Genomic DNA, 21,373 nt, shown 5'->3' on the forward strand with positions numbered 1-21,373 from the left:
CTGAAGTAGTGAACCTATTGCTCCCTACTGAGTTAGTTTGACTCATTTCCTGTTCTGTTTGTTCTCCCTTCAGTGACATCAAGTGAACCCATTGCTCAAAATCAGAACTGTTTGTCAGTTGTCCCCTCTGTTCTGTGTGTTTTCTCTGGTTCAGAAGGTGAGCCCCAGGGCAGTGGGGTGTCCTGTCTGGATCCCCCAGGGTCTCAGAAGGCTTCCTCACCGCGCCCCCTTCAGGAGAGGTCACCCCCACCACCCCAGCCCCCCACGAACAGGCCCTGGTCTCCCTGGAGACTGCCATCAGCCAGCAGGTCCACCAGCCAATCGCAGATCTGCTCCTGGCCGAGTCGCACGCCAATTCGCTAGCCACACTGGCGGGGGCGGGTCTTCCTGACCTGACGGCTTCATCCGATAGGCTGAACTGTGAAGCTGAGGCATCCCAGATGGAAATGTCCCCGGCGCCCCCTATTGGTGAGAGATTAGGAGAGATGATGGATGGAGGCAGGCTTTGACTAGCTTTGGAACTGTAAAAAGTATTGGCATGTTCGTTTTAGCTCGCCCCCAGCACTGGTTTGCCGAGTTGGCACATTTGAGACCATTTCACTCTTTCACAGAGTGATTTGATGAGCAGTGAGGACACACATCTTGTATTTGCAGTGATGATGTTGACCAATCTCTTTTAAATGTACCCGTCCATGGCTAACTACACATTGCTTCACAGTGAAATGTTAGTGTACATATCAGAACAAAGCAGGTGTAAATGCAACCACATTGTTTTTCCCAGGATGTTGTCATCAGCCTATAAAGAGAGGTGCTTATTGTATCAACATTTTGCTCCTCTTCCTCGTCCTCTCCTCCCCTGTCTTGCCCGCACCAGCCTCCCTGAGTCCAGACATCGTGGAGACCTCTGAGCCTGCAGCGGTGGGCGTGTCACAATTGGAAGGGTCTCCCATGGATACCAGTAGCCCCGCCTCTGCCACACAGGAAGAGCCCAACCCTGCCCAGGCTGTCCATCTGTCTCAGGAGCTGTCTGGGAGTGGAGACAGCGGGCTGACGGACACGCACACAGACGCAGAGACCGGGTGAGGCTTTTAGAAGACAATACGAACGATACATTCCAAATTTGAATCCTAGCCCTTCTTCAGCTCTAGAAGTTTTTGATTTATATCAAACATGATACATTCTACCTCACTTGTCAGAGGGTAACATGGAGCTACGACTGTTCCATATTGCTTATATCAATGTGATCTAATCAGAGGCTCTAAGGGAAAGATGAGCTAAACAAAACTATTTTTCTCATGCCAAGCTATTCGCTTCCTTCCTTCTCTCCCTCCCTCTGTAGCTCCACCACTGTCTCCCCCCCTGGAGAGACCATGCCCCTGAGTGATCGTGCCAACAGCCAATCCCAGGCCATCCAGGAGGAGCCACTCCCATCCACCAGCAATGAGGATGAGGACCCACTGGCAGGTAAGATGAGTCTCATTGGTTGTTTATCTGTTCCTCTCCCTCAGTGGTGGGCATCCAACACTATTCTAACGCGGCTGATTTTATTGCTCACCTGTTGCACATCAGGCGCCCTGATTGCACTCCATGGACAGTAGAGCTCTACATTTCTACAGTCACCCCTCTCTCTCTGTCCAGGCATCAGTTTACCAGAGGGTGTAGACCCGTCCTTCTTGGCTGCTCTTCCAGAGGACATCCGTCGTGAGGTGCTCCAGAACCAGCTGGGTATCCGACCCCCGGCAAGACCTCCTGCCTCCTCCACCCTCCCCTCCACCACCACACCAGTACTAGGAGGACCCGGGGTCACGGAGGTCAGCCCTGAGTTCCTGGCTGCCCTGCCACCCGCCATACAGGAAGAGGTGAGGAACCAAACATAGGACTATTTAAAAATCGTATTATTTAACCAGCCATGTAGGACTGAACTGTGTAAGTATTATTTTGATGACGCTGTGAATTCTCAATAAAGCCTGTATATATTGTTGAACTTATTTTGGTTTAAAGTGGTATAGTTCTAGAAGCCTCCAAGTCTGTCGAACCTGCCTCTTCCCCCTCCCTTACCCCTGTCTCTCTCGCTCCCCCAGGTGCTAGCGCAGCAGAGGGCAGAGCAGCAGCGCAGAGAGCTCTCCCAGCAACCCACGCAGGGCGACACTCCCCTGGACCCTGTCACCTTCATCCAGACCCTCCCCTCGGAGCTGCGTCGCTCCGTCCTGGAAGATATGGAGGACAGCGTGCTGGCAGTGATGCCCCCGGACATCGCCGCCGAGGCAGCCGCGCTGCGCCGCGAGCAGGAGGTGAGTGTAAGATTCGTTTTTCTACACACTATCACCAAGTAACAGAACTGTGCCAACCCACGTAGAATATATTGGATAAAAAACAGAATTTCTCAAAGACTGTTTCGGCTACATCATGTGCTTAGATGTAAAACATGAGAAACCCCTTCTTATTATGCAGTTATTTCATCATTGAATGTAAATTTGACATCAACAGGCTCGCCAGAGACAGCTGATGCACGAGAGGCTATTTGGCCATAGTTCAAGCTCAGCCCTGTCGGCCATCTTGAGGTCGCCTGCGTTTACCAGCCGCCTGGGGGGCAACCGAGGAGTACAGTACACCCGCCTAGCCGTGCAGAGAGGAGGGACCTTCCAGATGGGAGGAGGGGCCAACCACAGCAGGTGAGAGGGACAGGATTGTTGGTTTTAAGGAGAAGGCGTGGTCTTAAGGTTCCGTCTAACGTGTCTCCTGTCCTCTCCCAAGGCCGTCTAGTTCAAGTGTGGACTCTCTGCTGCGTCTGCGTGGTCGTCTGCTCCTGGACCACGAGGCCTTGTCCTGTCTCCTGGTCCTCCTCTTCGTAGACGAACCCAAACTCAACACCAGCCGCCTGCACCGCGTGCTCCGCAACCTGTGCTACCACTCCCAGACGCGTGGTTGGGTCATCCGCAGTCTCCTCTCCATCCTGCAGCGCAGCAGCGAGAGTGAGGTGTGTGTCGAGACCACCCGCCTGGAAGATGCCAGAGGCAAGCGGACTGCCGGTGGTCAGGGAGGTTACGGAGGGAGTAAAGGATCTACGCCCACAGCTACCTCCTCCTCTTCCTCCTCCTCTCTGGAGTTGATCAACAGGGTGGAGTCTCGTAGCTCCTCCCAGCTCTCTTGGCTGTCCGTTTCTATGGACGCGGCTCTAGGCTGTCGCACAAACATTTTCCAGATCCAACGGGCGTCGGGGCGGAAGCACGCTGACCGGCACTCTGCTGGGGGGACGTCAGGAGGGTCCGGGGGACCCTTGGAGGAGGGGTACAGGGGGTTACAGCTGGGGTGACGTGTGCAGGGGGAGGAGGGTCGACTGTACACATCCACCCCCAAGCCGCCCCGGTGGTCTGTCGACACGTACTGGATACTCTTATCCAACTGGCCAAGGTAGGAGACAGTTTAGTACTGGATGGGTGGGTGGGTGAACATGATGGTACCTCTCAGGGTTAGTGGGTCTGGAATCTGTATCAGTCTTGGTCTTTAACTCTATTTTTTTTTACTTTGAAAGTGGGTTTCAAAATGTTATGGAAATAGTGAATTGTTAATGTAATGTCTCTCAATTAGTCCAGGTCATTAACCTCGTGTGTTATTCTCCTATTGCCAGGTGTTCCCCAGTCACTTCACCCAGCAGCGCTGTAAGGACCTGCTCTCCTCCTCCACCTCTGATCTGGATTCCCGTCTGTGTGCTGCTGCCTCCATCGTTACTGCAGGAGGAGGCTCTAGATCTACCCAGACTAACACCTGCTCCACTCCCTCCTCAGCCCAGAACTCCCTGGGCGGGGGTGCTTGTGGAACGGCTATCACCCCCCAGTCCCTGGGCATCTCCACCGACTTCTGGGACCTGCTGGTGAAACTGGACAACATGAATGTGTCGAGGAAAGGCAAGGCCTCCATGAAGACTGTTCCCCTAGGTGCAGGAGGGGAGGCCGAGGGGGCTCAGTACAGCCTGGAGGCCTCTCCGCTGGGCCAGCTGATGAATATGCTGTCCCACCCAGTGATACGACGCTCCTCCCTGCTGACTGAGAAGCTGCTGCGTCTCCTGTCCCTCATCTCCATTGCCTTGCCTGATAATAAGGCTACTGAAGTCCCAGCTGGACACCCGACGCCGCAGTCTACCACCGCCGGAGCTGGCAATCCCGGCACTGCCACCAGTGCAGCAGCAACAGCCTCAGCCTCTGCTCAGGGGACCACTGTCGGGGTGGTAGTTCCAGCTCAGGGTTCATCTTCCACAGCTATAGTGTCCATACCCACCTCTACTGGAGCCAGCGCAACCGGTGAGAACGCACCGCAGCTTCACTTTAGAGGCAATACACTGACATCAGTTTATCGGAGTGGGATAAGATGAGATTAACTTTGTCACCAAGGGGAGTTTGGGTTTGTCTACCCGTCAATAATAGTGTCAATGTTTATCTTTGTGAACGCAACAGGGTAACGCACCATAATAGAAAACTATAATGATTGTGATGTGTGTGTGATGTGATTGTGTTTTTTCTCAACAGGGAAGCATCGAGCAACAGTGCTCTGTATTGAAAGTGACACCAAGCTTGCCTCCACTGGACTCACTGAGAAACAACTGCAGCTCTCTGTTGAGGTACAGGACAGAAACCGCTCTAAAACAACACTGGGTCCCTAACTGGGAAGGCTCATAGCTCTCTACATAGCTAGGTGTATCTGTTGGTGTCGTAGAAACTGTTCAAACGTAGTGTAACACATCCAGCTGCTTTCAGCTGCAGGCTACAAAGCAACGTCTAGTGGTGTCCCTACAGTAGTACTCCTTCCTGTTGGTCTTTTCTTCCATTTGGTTAATAATGAACACCACCTAGGCTTTAGTAACACGAGTGGGACTCTCCTGCGAGGCTAATGTAAGTGCCTCCCACCTTTTCTTACGCCAGGCTCTGATGAAGGCGTCCTATGTACGCCTGCGTCCTATGCTGAAATGTACGCCTGTTTCTAGGTCCTGAAAGTAAATTCAGATCAACGCCGAGTGCTGTTCTTTCTTGGTCTTTATGTTTCTTGGGGATTTATCCGTTGAAGTGTCCTGAGGTAAGGCATGTTTTTTTGACTAGAGTAACACCCTTCCCCACCCCTCTCCAGGTGCTGACCAGTCACTCGTGTTCAGAGGAGGGTCTGGAGGATGCAGCCAACATCCTGCTCCAGCTGTCCAGAGGAGACGGAACCACCAGAGACACCGTACTGCGTCTGTTGCTGAGTGGAGCTAGACACCTCGGATACACACTTTGCAAACAGATTGGTTAGTAGGCTACATCATACACAAAATCATTCGTTTCAGCTTTGTATTCAAACTACGCACACTTCCAATGGTTACATTTGTTTCATTTTCACAAATATTTCACTTATGAACCAATGTAATGGTCAAGGTTTAAAAATACACTGAGTAGAACTCAAGTTATCTACTAATGGTGTTAAATTAGGTTTTCTGGACATAACGAAAGGTGCCCACGGGTCAATTCTGGGTTCTGAAATGTTTACATTAAATAATATTGACAAAACAAATGTAACCTGCGCTTGTATGCTGCTGATACTGTTGTGTATGCTATGAAACCCATGGTTGACCAGGTTCTATCTAAACTACAATCACTGCATTTTCTACCAGAATGTTGGTTGGCTGCCTTTTGATATCATGTAGGTTGATACATTGCTATGTTTTCATTTATAAAGCTATTTTGCTTAACTCCCACTGTACCTAACATATTTATTAGACTTTAGACATGAGTTACCACCCCAGGTCTTAGGGCAATTCAAAAAGCTGATTGAGAACCTTAATATTGATCAATGTCTTTGTTATTTATGACTGTATTCCTGCTTACATTTTGATTTGTATTTTGTCATTTTTGTAATTCAGGGCTCCTCTGTGGGAGACCTTGGTAGTCTCAGAATGACTCCCTGGTAAAATAAAGGTTACGTAAATAAATTGAAAATGTAACCAATTTACTATCCTGTCTTCTCCCCCTCTCGCCTCTTCCAGGCACGTTATTGGCCGAGCTGCGGGAGTACAACCTAGAGCAGCAGAGGAGAGCCCGTGCTGACGCCCAGTCACCTGACGCCCCTGCCGAGGACACCTCCATCTCCGCCAGGCTGAAGGCCGGCAAGCTCTCTAGCAGGTGAAGAGAGCGCGAGTCTTGCAACATATGGGGGTTATGGGTCAGAGTTAGGGTCCAGCTCTCTAGCAGGTAAAGTGATTAGGTCTGGGGATAGATGGGGGGGGGGGGGGGGTTAGGGTTCAAGCTCTAGGAGGTGAAGAGGGAGGGCCTGGGGAGGCCGAAGTACCAGATGCTGTTTTTCTGGATCCAGATTGAGACCACACCTAAACGAAGAATCACTTTCAGTTTTAGTCCAGGGGTAGGCTTCTCTATTGCTTTTTAGTCAGCTTAATCTGTCTCTGGGAAACAGGGCCTCAGTGTCTAACTCAAGTGGTCTACATACTAGGACAGGGAAGACTGTGTGGAAGAACTGCTTCTATTAGATGTATTATCTTGAGACTAAATGCCCAGTATTAAGGACAGTGTCCTGTTGAGGCAGCTATGTGTTTAAATTGACATTTATCTCTCTCAATAACATTTCTGGTGCAGGTGTTCCGCTAGCGACCCACCTCGACAACATCCGGTGAAATTACAGAGCTCCAATTTCAAAATACAAACTCAATATTAAACATTCATGATAATACAACTGTCATACATGATTCTTTAGCTTAGAATCTTGGCAATCTAACCGCATCGTCGGATTTCAATAAGGCTTTACGGCGAAAGTACATCTTTCGATTATCTGAGGTCAGCGCCCCGCAACAGCATATTATCCAAACAAGCACAGGGGTCACAAAATCCCAAATAGCAACAAAATAAGTCACTTACCTTTGAAAATCTTCCTCTGATTGCAATCACAAATAAAATGTATTTATATAGCCCTTCTTACATCAGCTGATATCTTAAAGTGCTGTACAGAAACCCAGCCTAAAACCCCAAACAGCAAGCAATGCCGGTGTAGAAGCATGGTGGCTAGGAAAAACTCCCTAGAAAGGCCAAAACCTAGGAAGAAACAGGCTATGATGGGTGGCCAGTCCTCTTCTGGCTGTGCCGGGTGGAGATTATAACAGAACATGGCCAAGATGTTCAAATGCTCATAAATGACCAGCATGGTCAAAGCATGGTCAAATGATAATAATCACAGTAGTTGTTGAGGGTTCCATAGCCGCAGGCAGAACAGTTGAAACTGGAGCAGCAGCACGGCCAGTTGGACTGGGGACAGCAAGGAATCATCATGCCAGGTAGTCCTGGGGCATGGTCCTAGGGCTCAGGTCCTCCGAGAGAGAGAATTAGAGAGCATACTTAAATTCACACAGGACACCGGACAAGACAGGAGAAATCCTCCAGATAAAGCAGACTGACCCTAGCCCCCCGACACAAACTACTGCAGCATAAATACTGGAGGCTGAGACAGGAGGGGTCAGGAGACACTGGCCCCATCCGATGATACCCCCAGACAGGGCCAAACAGGTAGGATATAACCCCACCCATGTTGCTAAAGCACATCCCCCACACCACTAGAGGGACATCGTCAACCACCAATTTAACTTCCTGAGACAAGCCCGAGTATAGCCCACAAAGATCTCTGCCACGGCACAACCCAATGGGGGCGCCAACCCAGACAGGAAGATCACATCAGTGACTCAACCCACTCAAGTGACGCAACTCTCCTGGGGACGGCATGGAAGAGCACTAGTAAGCCAGTGACTCAGCCCCTGTAATAGGGTTAGAGGCAGAGAATCCCAGTGGAGAGAGGGGAACCTGCCAGGCAGAGACAGCAAGAGCAGTTCGTTGCTCCAGAGCCTTTCCATTCACCTTCACACTCCTGGGCCAGACTACACTCAATCATATGATCCACTGAAGAGATGAGTCTTCAGTAAACACTTAAAAGGTTGAGACCGAGTCTGCGTCTCTCACATGGGTAGGCAGACCATTCCATAAAAATGGAGCTCTATAGGAGAAAACCCTGCCTCCAGCTGTTTGCTTAGAAATTCTAGGTACAATTAGGAGGCCTGCGTTTTGTGACCGTAGCGTACGTGGAGGTATATACGGCAGGACCAAATCAGAGAGATAAGTAGGAGCATGCCCATTAATGCTTTGTAGGTTAGCAGTAAAACGTTGAAATCAGCCAGTGTAAGGAGGCTAGCACTGGAGTAATATGATCACATTTTTTGGTTCTAGTCAGGATTCTAGCAGCTGTATTTAGCACTAACTGAAGTTTATTTAGCTGGAAAGTAGAGCATTACAGTAGTCTAACCTAGAAGTAACAAAAGCATGGATACATTTTTCTGCATCAGTTTTGGACAGAAGATTTCTGACTTTTGCAAAGTTACATAGATGGAAAAAAACTGTCCTTGAAACAGTCTTGATATGTTGGTCATAAGAGAGATCAGGGTCCAGAGTAACGACGATGTCCTTCATAGTTTAATTTGAGATGGCTGTACAACCATCAAGATTGTCAGATTCAACAGAAGATCTCTTTGTTTCTTGGGACTTAGAATAAGCATCTCTGTTTTGTCCGAGTTTAAATGTAGAATGTTTTCAGCCATCCACTTCCTTATGTCTGAAACACAGGCTTCTAGCGAGGGCAATTTTGGGCTTCACCATGTTTCATTGAAATGTACAGCTGTGTGTCATCCGCATAGCAGTGAAAGTTAACATTATGTTTTCGAATGACACCCCACAAGAGGTAAAATATATAGTGAAAACAATAGTGGTCCTAAAACGGAACCTTGAGGAACACCGAAATGTACAGTTGATTTGTCAGAGGACAAACCATTCACAGAGACAAATTGATATCTTTCCGACAGATAAGATCTAAACCAGGCCAGAACTTGTCCGTGTAGACCAATTTGGGTTTTCAATCCCTCCAAAAGAATGTGGTGATCGACGGTATCAAAAGCAGCACTAAGGTCTAGGAGCAGGAGGACAGATGCAGAGCCTTGGTCTGACGCCATTAACAGGTAATTTACCACCTTCACAAGTGCAGTCTCAGTGCTATGATGGGGTCTAAAACCAGACTGAAGCATTTCGTATACATTGTTTGTCTTCAGGAAGGCAGCGAGTTGCTGCGCAACAGTTTTTCAAAACATTTAGAGAGGAATGGAAGATTCGATATGGGCAGATAGTTTTTCATATTTTCTGGGTCATCATTTGGCCTTTTCAAGAGAGGCTTTATTACTGCCACTTTGAGTTTGGTACACATCCGGTGGATAGAGAACCGTTTATTATGTTCAACATAGGAGGGCCAAGCACAGGAAGCAACTCTTTCAGTAGTTTAGTTGGAATAGGGTCCAGTATGCAGCTTGACGGTTTAGAGGCCATGATTATTTTCATCATTGTTTCAAGAGATATAGTACTAAAGCACTTGAGTGTCTCTCTTGATCCTAGGTCCTGGCAAAGTTGTGCAGACTCAGGACAACTGAGCTTTGAAGGAATACGCAGATTTAAAGAGGAGTCCGTAATTTGCTTTCTAATAATCATGATCTTTTCCTCAAAAGTTTATGTATTTATTACTCCTGAAATGAAAGCCATCCTCTCTTGGAGAAGGCTGCTTTTTAGTTAGCTTTGCGACAGTTTCAAATACATTTTGGATTGTTCTTATTTTCTTCAATTAAGTTGGAAAAATAGGATGATCGAGCAGCAGTGAGGGCTCTTCGATACTGCACGGTACTGTCTTTCCAAGCTTGTCGGAAGACTTCCAGTTTGGTGTGGCGCCATTTCCGTTCCAATTTTCTGGGAGCTAGTTTCTTATGACATGTTTTTAGTTGTTTTTTATTATCAGTTGGTTAATGGATTTCTGTCCTCTGACGTCCTTGGGTAGGCAGAGGGAGTCTGGAAGGGCATCAAGGAATCTTTGGGTTGTCTCAGAATTTATAGCAGGACTTTTGATGCTCCTTGGTTGGGGTCTGAGCAGATTATTTGTTGCAATTGCAAACATAATAAAATAGTGGTCCGATAGTCCAGGATTATGAGGAAAACATTAAGATCCACAACATTTATTCCATGGGACAAAACTAGGTCCAGAGTATGACAGTGAGTAGTTCCAGAGACATGTTGACAAAACCCGCTGAGTCGTTGATGGCTCCGAAAGCCTTTTGGAGTGGGTCTGTGGACTTTTCCATGTGAATATTAAAATAGCAGATAATATTCTAATTTTTGTATGATTACAAGGTCTGATAGGAATTCAGGGAGCTCAGTGAGGAACGCTGTATATGGGCCAGGAGGCCTGTAAACAGTAGCTATACAAAGTGATTGAGTAGGCTGCATAGATTTCATGACTAGAAGGTCAAAAGACAAACGTCATTTAATTTTTTTTTTTATTTGCTATCATAAATATTAGCAACACCTCCGCCTTTGCAGGATGCACAGGGGATATGGTCACTAGTGTAACCAGGAGGCCTCATTTAACACAGTAAATTCATCAGGCTTAAGCCATGTTTCAGTCAGGCCAATCACATCAAGATTATGATCAGTGATTAGTTCATTGACTATAACTGCCTTTGAAGTGAGGGATCTAACATTAAGTAGCCCTATTTTGAGATGGGGTATCACGATCTCTTTCAATAATAGCAGGAATTGAAGTATTTATTCTAGTGAGATTGCTGAGGTGAACACCACCATGTTTAGTTTTGCCCAACCTAGGTAGAGGCCCAGACAGTCTCAATGGGGATAGCTGAGCTGACTACACCGACTGTGCTAGTGGCTGGATAACAGCCTGCTTCACGGCCTGCACCCTATTTCATTGTGGAGCTAGAGGAGTTGGAGCCTTGTTTATGTTGGTAGATAAGATGAGAGCACCCCTCCAGCTAGGATGGAGTCCGTCACTCCTCAGCAGACCAGGCTTGGTCCTGTTTGTGGTTGAGTCCCAGAAAGAAGGCCAATTATCGACAAATTCTATCTTTTGGGAGGGGCAGAAAACAGTTCAACCAGCAATTGAGTTGTGAGACTCTGCTGTCAAGCTCATCACTCCCCCTAACTGGGAGGGGGCCAGAGACAATTACCCGATGCCAACACATCTTTCTCGCTGATTTACATTCTGAAGCTATGTTGCGCTTGGTGACCTCTGACTGTTCCATCCTAACATCGTTGTTGCCGACGTGGATAACAATATTTCTATACTCTCTCCACTCGCCTGTTTTAGCTTTAGCCAGCACCTTCTTCAGGTTAGCCTTAACGTCAGTAGCCCTGCCCCCTGGTAAACGGTGTATGATCGCTGGATGAATAGTTTTAAGTCTTAATACTGCAGGTTGAGTCGCCAATGACTAGGGTTTTCAATTTTCAGAGCTAATGGTGGGAAGCTTCGGCATCTCAGACCCCGTAACGGGAGGAGTTGAGACCAGAGAAGGCTAGGCCTCAGACTCAATGGGGAAAACTTAATGGGGAAATCGGCTGAATGAGCGACACCGGTTGAGCATTCCTACAAGCATTTCCCTCCAGAAGCCATGAGAAAGTTGTCCGGCTGTGGGGACCGTGCGAGGGGATTTGTACTAACGTTACTATCTGTACTTACTGATGGCACAAACGCTACTATCTGTACTTACTGATGGCACAAATGCTGTCTCATCCTTTCCTACACTGAAATTACCCTTGCCTAACGATTGCGTCTGAAGCTGGGCTGGCAGCACAGCTATCCTCGCCGTAAGGCGATTGTTCTCCTGTATATTATGAGTACAGCAACTGCAATTAGAAGGCATCATGTTAATGTTACTACTTAGCTTCGGCTGTTGGAAGTCCTGACGAACCATGTCCAGATAAAGCTTCCGGAGTGAAAAACTTGAATGAAAAAAAAGTTGAGTGAGGGATAAACTAAAAATATAAATGGTAATTTAAAAGTAAAAACCGTAAAATTGTCAGGTAGCAAAGTAAGGTTGTCAACAAAATGCACAGCAACACGTAAACAAGTCTGCAAGTTGTGACCGGAAATGACGATGTCTCAGTACTGTGCAAAAGCTCCCAGGAAACACAATGAATGGTCGTTTTGTTCGATAAATTCCTTCTTTATATCCCAAATAGTCTGTTTAGTAGGCGTCATTGATTTCAGTAATCCACCCGTGCAGACATAAGGAGATCCAAAAGTTACCAGTAAAGTTTGTCCAAACAATGTTTCTAATTCATTATTAGGTACTCTAATATCTAAACTAAAGATATTATTTCATACGGAGCAAACTATTTTCAATAGGAAAGGAAAAGAACGAAGCGCGCTTCCTCGTTCACCCGCGCAATGAGACTAGCTTTGCCATAGGGATCCCTGAGGATAAACAACTTTTCCTTGTTGGTTTTTCTAAAAACGAGCCTGAAACCATGTATAAAGACTGTTGACATCTCGTGGAAGCCATAGGAACTGCAATTTGGGAGGCGGACGTCTTTATTTTCAATAGCTTAACCTTTGAATTGGCTGGCAGGTCAACAGAAGAACAATGTTTCCTCGGGTTTTTGCCTGCCAAATCAGTTCTGTTATACTCAGACATAATTTTAACAGTTTTAGAAGCTTTAGAGTTTTCTATCCAATAGTTCCATGCATATGCATGTCCTAGTTTTTGGGCCTGAGTAGCAGGTAGTTTACTTTGGGCACCTCAGTCACCCAAACTTCCTAATACTGCCCCCTATCCCTGTACATGTCCCCCTGATGATAGTGTCATAGTAATGAATAGTCATCGGTGGTTCTCTCCTAGTGCCAACTTGACCTATTCAGATTTGGCTAAATATGACACTTTAAATAGATGAGTCTGGGAGATTAGAGAGACCCACAGTTTAAGGCTTGAAATGGAAAACATTTCTTTTTTTATTTTAACATGGTTGTGTTTTTCAAAGTTTATAGTCAACCACCTGTCAGTGTCTGATCATTTAGGCCACAGCTTTTTCCTTGGTGTGTCTGTATGCGTTTGTCTATACTGCTCTACTGCCATTCCGTTTCTGTATAATGACAGTACTTTGCCTTGTCGCCTGTCCTCGCGTGCTGACGGGGGCGCAGGTTCGACGGCTCTGAGAGCGTAGTGATTGTGGCTGCCCAGAAGCGTACGCTGGGCGGACGGGAGCTGCAGCTGCCCTGCATGTCTTCCCTGACCTCAAAGACGTCCACCCAGAAGTTCTTCCTGCGGGTCCTGCAGGTCATCATCCAGCTCCGTGAGGACACGCGCCGCGCCAACAAGAAGGCCAAGCAGACCGGACGACTTGGTGAGACGTGTGCACTAATAACACATTACACAGAGAGGGCAAAATCAGTCATAGTAATGGCTTTAGCCTGTTCTTTTAAAGAGATGAACCGGAACAAAACTGTTTATGAGCTGGTTAATATGACCAGGAAGACGAGAGCGGTTGAGAGCCTTCTCTGACAGGGATGGGATTTCGCTAATTATCAGGAATGACAGCGTTTCTATTTTAGACTTTCTATGTTGTCTGGATCACATCTCTGCTCTGGGTGTTCTGTAACTGGTTTCTCCTGTGTGTCCAGGCTCTACCGGTCTGGGCTCCGCCAGCAGCATCCAGGCGGCAGTCCGTCAGCTAGAAGCCGAGGCTGATGCCATCATTCAGATGGTGAGAGAGGGGCAGCGGGCACGCCGTCTGCAGCAGGCCCCCCCGCCCTCCGCCTCTGTCGTCGTCAGCACCTCCGGATCCTCTGTGGCCGCCCCTCATGCCCCCGCTGCTGCCCCCGGCACGGCGAGCGCTGCCACGGTTAGCATGATGGGCCGCATCGCACTGACTGCTACTATTGAGCAAACATGACTAAACGCAAACGTGCATATTGATCCATACGCTCACACATTATTGCTGTTGACTACATGACTCATACCGACCACATGCTCATTCTGAAGACCTGGCTTCAAATAGGCCATTTTTTTGTTGCACTTCTGGAACTTATTGGTGCCATTGTATCAGGCAAGCTCAATCAAGTGTAGCTGAAGTATTTGAAAGAAATTAAGACTATTTTAACCAAGGTCTGATGACATGCATATTGATCATACACTCACACACTGCTATCGTTGACATTTCCATTCATATTGAACTTACTCTACGGGCATGTGAACTGACAGTACTATTGACATCGTCGTTGCATTTACAATCAGCCTACAGTACAGCCTAACATCCATGATGCATGACAGAAGCTGAAAACAGACAGAGACGATCCACTGCATTCTGACGTCCTGTTTAAATACTATTAAAAATAATTTTATATACTATATCTAAGCTTGGCTGAGCTTTCCTGGCTTATTGGACCAATCGAATAGTCCAGGCAGGCAGGCTAGAGCAGACCCTCAAAGTATTTGGAAGATTTCAAATAGTATTTGAACCCAGGTCTAGAATGGATGTGCTGGCTGCTCTCGACTGTATGATGTGAATTGATGATGTGTGTATTGGCTGGCTGTCATGGCTTCATGCTTTTGCCCCCTCCCTCCCAGTCCCCCTCTGTCTGTCTGTAGCCTTATGAGAATGTCATGGAGCATCAGCATGCCCCACTGGTTTTCTGGTTTACTGGAAAACTGTCAGCCTTGTGTTGAATTAATCACATTTTTCATTCTTTCTTTTGTTCTTTCTCTCACCCACCCTCTCTATTTCCCTCTTTCTTTCTCCCTCTTGTCTCTCTTGTTCGCTCTGATTCTCACTCTTTCTCCTCTCTTTTTGCCCTCCCTCCATTCCTCTCTCCAGTCAGAGGTGGGGTCAGTGTCTGAGCCCCAGGCAGTCCAGAGGGATGATTCTCCCATGGATGTAGACCAGCCCTCTCCCCTGGAGCAGGACCCTGCACCCCTGGGTTAGACAGGCCTCCACCACAATAACCACAACAGTCCTCAGCTACCACAACACAGGTTCCAGCTCATCTTTATTGCAGTCACGCTGTGCAGATCAGATTTCACAACACCTAAAAAGGTGTTTCAGGAACCACATTTGAATGATATAGCCAAGTTCTGAGAGCAGTGTGACTGCAAAGAAAGACAACCTTGAACATGACCAGAGCCACTCAAACCACAGCAGAAGTACCGCGCGTTAGGGAGCACTTGTCTTGGCATAGTGATTCTAACATTATTGTGTTTGGTATTTCCTGCTCTTGTGCAGATGAAGAAGGCAACAGCCAATCAGAGACAGAGGAGCGTCTCCCGGACCTTCCCCTGTTGAGCGAGCAGCTGCTATTGGACGAGTTGTGGGACATGCTCGGGGAGTGCCTGAAGGAACTGGAGGAGTCACATGATCAACACGCTGTTTTGGGTACGTTAGGTTTACAATATTGAATCTCACATGGGTAAAACTAGGGCCCTGAGATTTTCCTGAGCGTGACATCTGTATACTAAGAGTTAACACTATGTATCTGTCGTAGAACCTCCATTGGAAAACCAATGTCCTGAATGTGTCAAAAGTAGTGCTCATTGATTTTGCAGTCATGCAGTGAAACATGGTCAACCCTCAGCCCATACGGAACAGGAAATGTTTTGTTCTTACTGAACACCACCTTGGATAATAGCCTTTTTTCACAGGAGTGATGACGTAGTCTGCTCACATCTCGCCTCTCCCTCAGTCCTTCAGCCGGCGGTAGAGGCCTTCTTCCTGGTCCATGCCACAGAGCGGGAGAGCAAGCCCCCTGTCAGAGACACCAGGGAGAGCCAGCTGTCCCACATCAAAGACGAGCCTCCCCCACTGTCCCCCGCACCCCTCACCCCTGCCACCCCCTCCTCTCTGGACCCCTTCTTCTCTAGAGAACCCTCCTCCATGCACATCTCCTCCAACCTGCCTCCCGACACACAGAAGTTCCTCCGCTTCGCTGGTGAGTTCTGGGACTAGGGAGGAGGGTATGCAGTATTTTCCTTGCGTCCTCTCTGTTTGCCAGTCACTTAAAACATCACAGGAAGTGAGGAGTCGAGAAATAATACAGAGATTCAGCCTGGATCATTTTGGAAAGCCCACGTGTTTTAGTTGCACTGTAGGTCTTTGTCTCTCTTCCATTCTCTCCTTTTCTCTCCCTCCCTCCCCCCTACAGAGACTCACCGTACAGTGCTTAACCAGATTCTGCGCCAGTCCACCACCCACCTGGCCGACGGACCCTTCGCTGTGCTGGTTGACTACATCCGCATCCTCGATTTTGACGTCAAGAGGAAGTAAGGAAGGATTTTCTTATGGTGCATCATCTTGGTTGTGTTCATTAGTCACCTAATGGAGGAAAACTTATTAAAACAGAGACACCTTGGACTTGTCCAAAATAAACTCATTTAGTTTTCAGTTTAAAACATGTTTTTGCTTGCTCGCCCTAATGAACAACCCTGATCTCTCTCTCCAGGTCAAACACTGGTCCTTTGAATGGAAGTGTGCCTCTTTCATGATAATATTTAAGCTTTTAAAATATTTTTGACCCCCTCCCTCTCCCCAGGTACTTTCGTCAGGAGCTGGAGCGTCTGGATGAGGGTCTGAGGAAGGAGGATATGGCTGTCCACGTCAGGAGAGATCACGTGTTTGAAGACTCCTACAGAGAGCTGCACCGCAAGAGTCCCGAGGACATGAAGAACAGGCTGTAAGAGACTGATTTCTTTCTCTCTCTCTCTTAGGGTATTTGTCTCTTAGGGTCTCTTTTGTCTCTTAGGGTTTCTTTTGTGTCTCAGGGTTTCTTTTGTCTCTTAGGGTTTCTTTTGTGTCTCAGGGTTTCTTTTGTCTCTTAGGGTTTCTTTTGTCTCTTAGGGTTTCTTTTGTCTCTTAGGATTTCTTTTGTCTCTTAGGGTTTCTTTTGTCTCTTAGGGGTTCTCTTGTCTGTCTCTTAGGGGTTCTCTTGTCTGTCTCTTAGGGGTTCTCTTGTCTGTCTCTTAGGGGTTCTGTCTCTTAGGGGTTCTGTCTCTCTGTCTATTTGTATTATTTATGTCCCTGTGTTGTGACTATTGACAGAATGACTTTTGTCTCTTCGTACATCTCCTCCCCCCCCCCACCAGGTACATAGTGTTTGAAGGGGAGGAGGGTCAGGATGCAGGAGGTCTGCTGAGAGAGTGGTACATGATCATCTCCAGGGAGATGTTTAACGCCATGTACGCCCTGTTCTCGCCCGGCGACAGGGTCACCTCACCATTAACCCCTCGTCCCACTGCAACCCAAACCACCTCAGCTACTTCAAGTTTAGGTCCCTGGTGTTGTGACTATTGACAAGACTGCTGGAGTGCTAAGCAGCTTCTACAAGCACATCCTGGGCAAGAGTGTCAGGTAACACACACCACACTACTTACACACAGCTTTGCACATCCTGGGCAAGAGTGTCAGGTAGCAGGAGGTCACACTACTTCACACACAGCTTCTACAAGCACATCCTGGGCAAGAGTGTCAGGTAACACACACACACACTACTTCACACACAGCTTCTACAAGCACATCCTGGGCAAGAGTGTCAGGTCACCACACACATTAACACCCTACAAGCACATCCTGGGCAAGAGTGTCACCCAAACCACTACTTCACACACAGCTTCTACAAGCACATCCTGGGCAAGAGTGTGGCACACTACTTCACACACAGCTTCTACAAGCACATCCTGGGCAAGAGTGTCAGGTAACACACACACACTACTTCACACACAGCTTCTACAAGCACATCCTGGGCAAGAGTGTCAGGTAACACACACACACTACTTCACACACAGCTTCTACAAGCACATCCTACTAAACACACACTACTAAACATTCCATTTCCAGCTCCATACATGAGGGCAAACGGTGTTGAGATCATGGAGATGTACGTATGTAGAGATGTGTGTTAACTGTGGAGTGTCACCGTGCAGTAGTTGATTGAGCGTGTGTGTTGTGTCGTCAGGTACACAGACATGGAGAGTGAGGACTACCCGTTCTTCCAGGGTCTGGTCTACCTGCTGGAGAATAATGTGTCTACTCTGGGCTATGAGCTGACATTCAGCACTGAGGTACTTCCTTTCTCTGTCTTTTACATCAACCAAACTCACAAAACTGCTCATTATACAGGCCATTGTCTCAGGATGGGTATAGAGAATGTGACCTAAATGATCACTAACAGCCCTTGACCCAACATTGGATAAATCATGTTAGTTACATTTCTCTATAGCATGTGACCTCACACATACTATTACATTCTGTGGAAGCACTGCTGAACTGTCTCCATCCCTCCGCCCCCTCCCGCTTGCCTCTTTCATGTCCCTTCATCTTCCTCATGTCTCTGTCTCTCTCTCCCGATCCTCTCTCTCCCGTGTCCCTCTCTCTCTCTCGTGTGTCTCTATCCTCCTCTCGCTCAGGTCCAGGAGTTTGGTGTGTGTGAGGTACGTGACCTGAAGCCTAACGGAGGCAACATCATTGTCACCGAGGAGAACAAGAAGGAGTACGTCCACCTGGTTTGTCAGATGAAGATGACTGGTGAGACCAGACACATCAATCACATCTATCTTAGAAACCCAGCCTTTAAAAGTACATCTTTTAATTGGCATAATACATTTGTGAACATTCAGTCAAATAGCCAGAGATATATATTATACATGTCATACACTTGTTGGAGGTGGCCATGTATAACAGTACCATACTTAGTCAAATGTACACCAAGACTTTGTCAGCAACACTGTCTGCAAAACATGAAGTAATGCGCTTTTGACCAGTGTGCTGCAATACATTTTTTTTTTTTTTTCATAAATCCTGTAAGTTGGGGAAGTCGGTTTCATGTGAACCTGCCTTCTGTCTCAAAGGTTGCTTGGCAGAAATCATCTTGTCATCGTGAGGTACTACTTGTGTAGCCTTGTAAGTGTTTAACTCTGTACTCCCTCTCTCGCCCCCCCCCCCCCCTGTAGGTGCCATCCGTAAGCAGCTGTCTGCCTACCTGGAGGGTTTCTACGAGATCATCCCCAAGAGGCTGATCTCCATCTTCACAGAGCAGGAGCTGGAGCTGGAACTGCTGATATCTGGCCTTCCAGCCCACTATAGATATAGTACCAGTCCACCTCAAGGCCAACACCGAGTACCACAAGTACCAGTCCAGCTCCATACAGGTAGAGACAGGTAGAGACACACACACCAGTCCAGCTCCATACAGGTACCACAAGTACCAGTCCAGCTCCATACAGGTAGAGACACACACCAAGTACCAGTCCAGCTCCATACAGGTAGAGACACACACCGAGTACCAGTCCAGCTCCATACAGGTAGAGACACACACCGAGTACCAGTCCAGATCCATACAGGTAGAGACATAGATGCACACACCAGGGGCATATTCAAAATTGCAACGGAAAACAAATGAGTTTTTTTTATTGGACAAGTTCCGGTAGTCCCTCCCTTTTTTAGTCACTTGTCTTTTGTTTGGTGCCTGATGAATTTGACCCAGGACCAACAATGTCCCACAATGCCAAATGATAGTCTGTTGGTTGTATTATATACTATGCATTCATATAGATGTGCTACTGGTCAGTGTAGTGAGGCTGTGACCCTGACCGTTCCTCCCCGTCACCTCAGATCCAGTGGTTCTGGCGGGCCCTGCGTTCCTTCGACCAGGCGGACAGAGCCAAGTTCCTGCAGTTTGTGACGGGCACGTCCAAGGTTCCTCTGCAGGGCTTCGCAGCGCTGGAGGGCATGAACGGAATACAGAAGTTCCAGATCCACCGCGACGACCGCTCCACCGACCGCCTACCGTCCGCTCACACCTGGTAAAGTCCTATACAGCCACACAGCTCACGCCTGGTAAAGTCCTATACAGCCACACAGCTCACACCTGGTAAAGACCTATACAGTCACACAGCTCACGCCTGGTAAAGACCTATACAGTCACACAGCTCACACCTGGTAAAGACCTATACAGCCACACAGCTCACACCTGGTAAAGACCTATACAGCCACACAGCTCACACCTGGTAAAGACCTATACAGCCACACAGCTCACACCTGGTACCATTAATGAATACTGATGGATTGATGTCAAAATAATGTAGTTATTCATGTAGATTTGAAGTTTCCATTCAGCCAGGTCGATATGATAGAAATTCAGGTACTCAGGTAAAGAGCTACCATTCTCAATTCTCTTACAAACCATTTGTCTCTTCTCCTGTAGCTTCAACCAGCTGGACCTCCCAGCCTACGAGAGCTATGAGAAGCTGAGGCACATGCTGCTGCTGGCCATTCAGGAATGCTCCGAGGGATTCGGACTGGCTTAGACCCACCCACACAGAGACTCAACACACACACACACATACAAACACAATTTAGACTTGCATACTCTGACAGATTCAAGCTGATGACACACAGACACATTGTCACACACACACTCGCACTGTCAGACATTACTGGATGACTGGAAAAATGGCCTCTAGACATACAACTGGTTCCTAATCCATATAAAGAAACAGACGGACCAGCAGCGCGGTATGATTAACTGACTGACTGATATTACCTACTACACACAGAGCCTCATGTCAATAGACACAGACCTGTGCCTGGTATGTCTCCCTCCCCTTCCACATTAGAATGGCAGAAACCTGAGAGGGTGTATTGAGGATAAAAACCTGGACTAATATAAGACATTTTCTCCATTTAGTTTGATTTCTCTGTACAAAAGGTTTGGGAGTTTATTTTTCTTTGTTGTTCTTCTCTGGCTGTGTAAAAAGGAGAAGGTTGTTTGTGTGTGAGAACAGGATGGTTATAAAACCTTTGGGGAAAAAATGTTGGCTGTTTCTTTTTGCGAATTTGTGACCTCATACGCCTTGAGGGGGGGTTGACATTTTTATGGGGAAGAAGGAGAAAGAGAGAGAGAGAAAAAACACGTTTTGAAGAAATTCAAAGAAATGCACTTTTCAAAGTTTTGTGGCATTTTTAAGGAAGGAAAACAAATGAGAACAAGAAAGGAAAGGAGATGAAATTAACCACAAATTCTAGAGTATTTTTGGCTATTAAATCGCTGACCCCGCCTTGAGCCTTTGAATCAGAGTGAAATAACTACATGAATAAATGCATAAAATGGAGTCCCATTTGTCTCTTAACATTATTATATATTGAAACCTATATCACCCTTCATCTGAAACAAGATATAGCCAATCATAGTTAATCAGAAACCAGCTATAGCCAATCATACTTCATCTGAAACTAAATATAGCCAATCATACTTCATCTGAAAAAGCTATAGCCAATCATACTTCATCTGAAACAAGTTATAGCCAATCATACTTCATCTGAAACTAAATATAGCCAATCATACTTCATTTGAAACAAGCTATAGCCAATCATACTTCATCTGAAACTAAATATAGCCAATCATACTTCATTTGAAATAAGCTATAGCCAATCATACTTCATCTGAAACTAAATATAGCCAATCATACTTCATTTGAAACAAACTATAGCCA

General features: G+C 47.0%; 1 protein-coding gene across 1 annotated transcript in view; it reads left to right on the forward strand.

The window, feature by feature from the left end:
- The window catches only part of LOC135559289 (E3 ubiquitin-protein ligase HUWE1-like), an 83,746-nt gene extending 62,754 nt beyond the window's left edge, over positions 1–20,992 (forward strand). Inside the window, 29 exon segments of the mRNA XM_064993481.1 lie at positions 155–358; positions 875–1,079; positions 1,340–1,464; positions 1,639–1,859; positions 2,082–2,291; positions 2,488–2,672; positions 2,755–3,246; positions 3,327–3,411; positions 3,629–3,724; positions 3,836–4,298; positions 4,524–4,615; positions 5,119–5,275; positions 6,011–6,146; positions 13,039–13,241; positions 13,519–13,739; positions 14,712–14,814; positions 15,117–15,266; positions 15,574–15,819; positions 16,033–16,150; positions 16,420–16,560; positions 16,970–17,094; positions 17,097–17,163; positions 17,333–17,419; positions 17,839–17,944; positions 18,290–18,407; positions 18,833–18,951; positions 18,953–19,030; positions 19,494–19,684; positions 20,086–20,992. Of these exon segments, the coding sequence (XP_064849553.1) occupies positions 155–358; positions 875–1,079; positions 1,340–1,464; positions 1,639–1,859; positions 2,082–2,291; positions 2,488–2,672; positions 2,755–3,246; positions 3,327–3,411; positions 3,629–3,724; positions 3,836–4,298; positions 4,524–4,615; positions 5,119–5,275; positions 6,011–6,146; positions 13,039–13,241; positions 13,519–13,739; positions 14,712–14,814; positions 15,117–15,266; positions 15,574–15,819; positions 16,033–16,150; positions 16,420–16,560; positions 16,970–17,094; positions 17,097–17,163; positions 17,333–17,419; positions 17,839–17,944; positions 18,290–18,407; positions 18,833–18,951; positions 18,953–19,030; positions 19,494–19,684; positions 20,086–20,188 (4,847 nt within the window). The 3' untranslated portion in view covers positions 20,189–20,992.
- The last annotated feature ends 381 nt before the right edge of the window (positions 20,993–21,373 follow it).

Source organism: Oncorhynchus masou, chromosome 18, assembly GCF_036934945.1.
Source record: "Oncorhynchus masou masou isolate Uvic2021 chromosome 18, UVic_Omas_1.1, whole genome shotgun sequence".
In the NCBI taxonomy this organism is placed as follows: domain Eukaryota; kingdom Metazoa; phylum Chordata; class Actinopteri; order Salmoniformes; family Salmonidae; genus Oncorhynchus; species Oncorhynchus masou.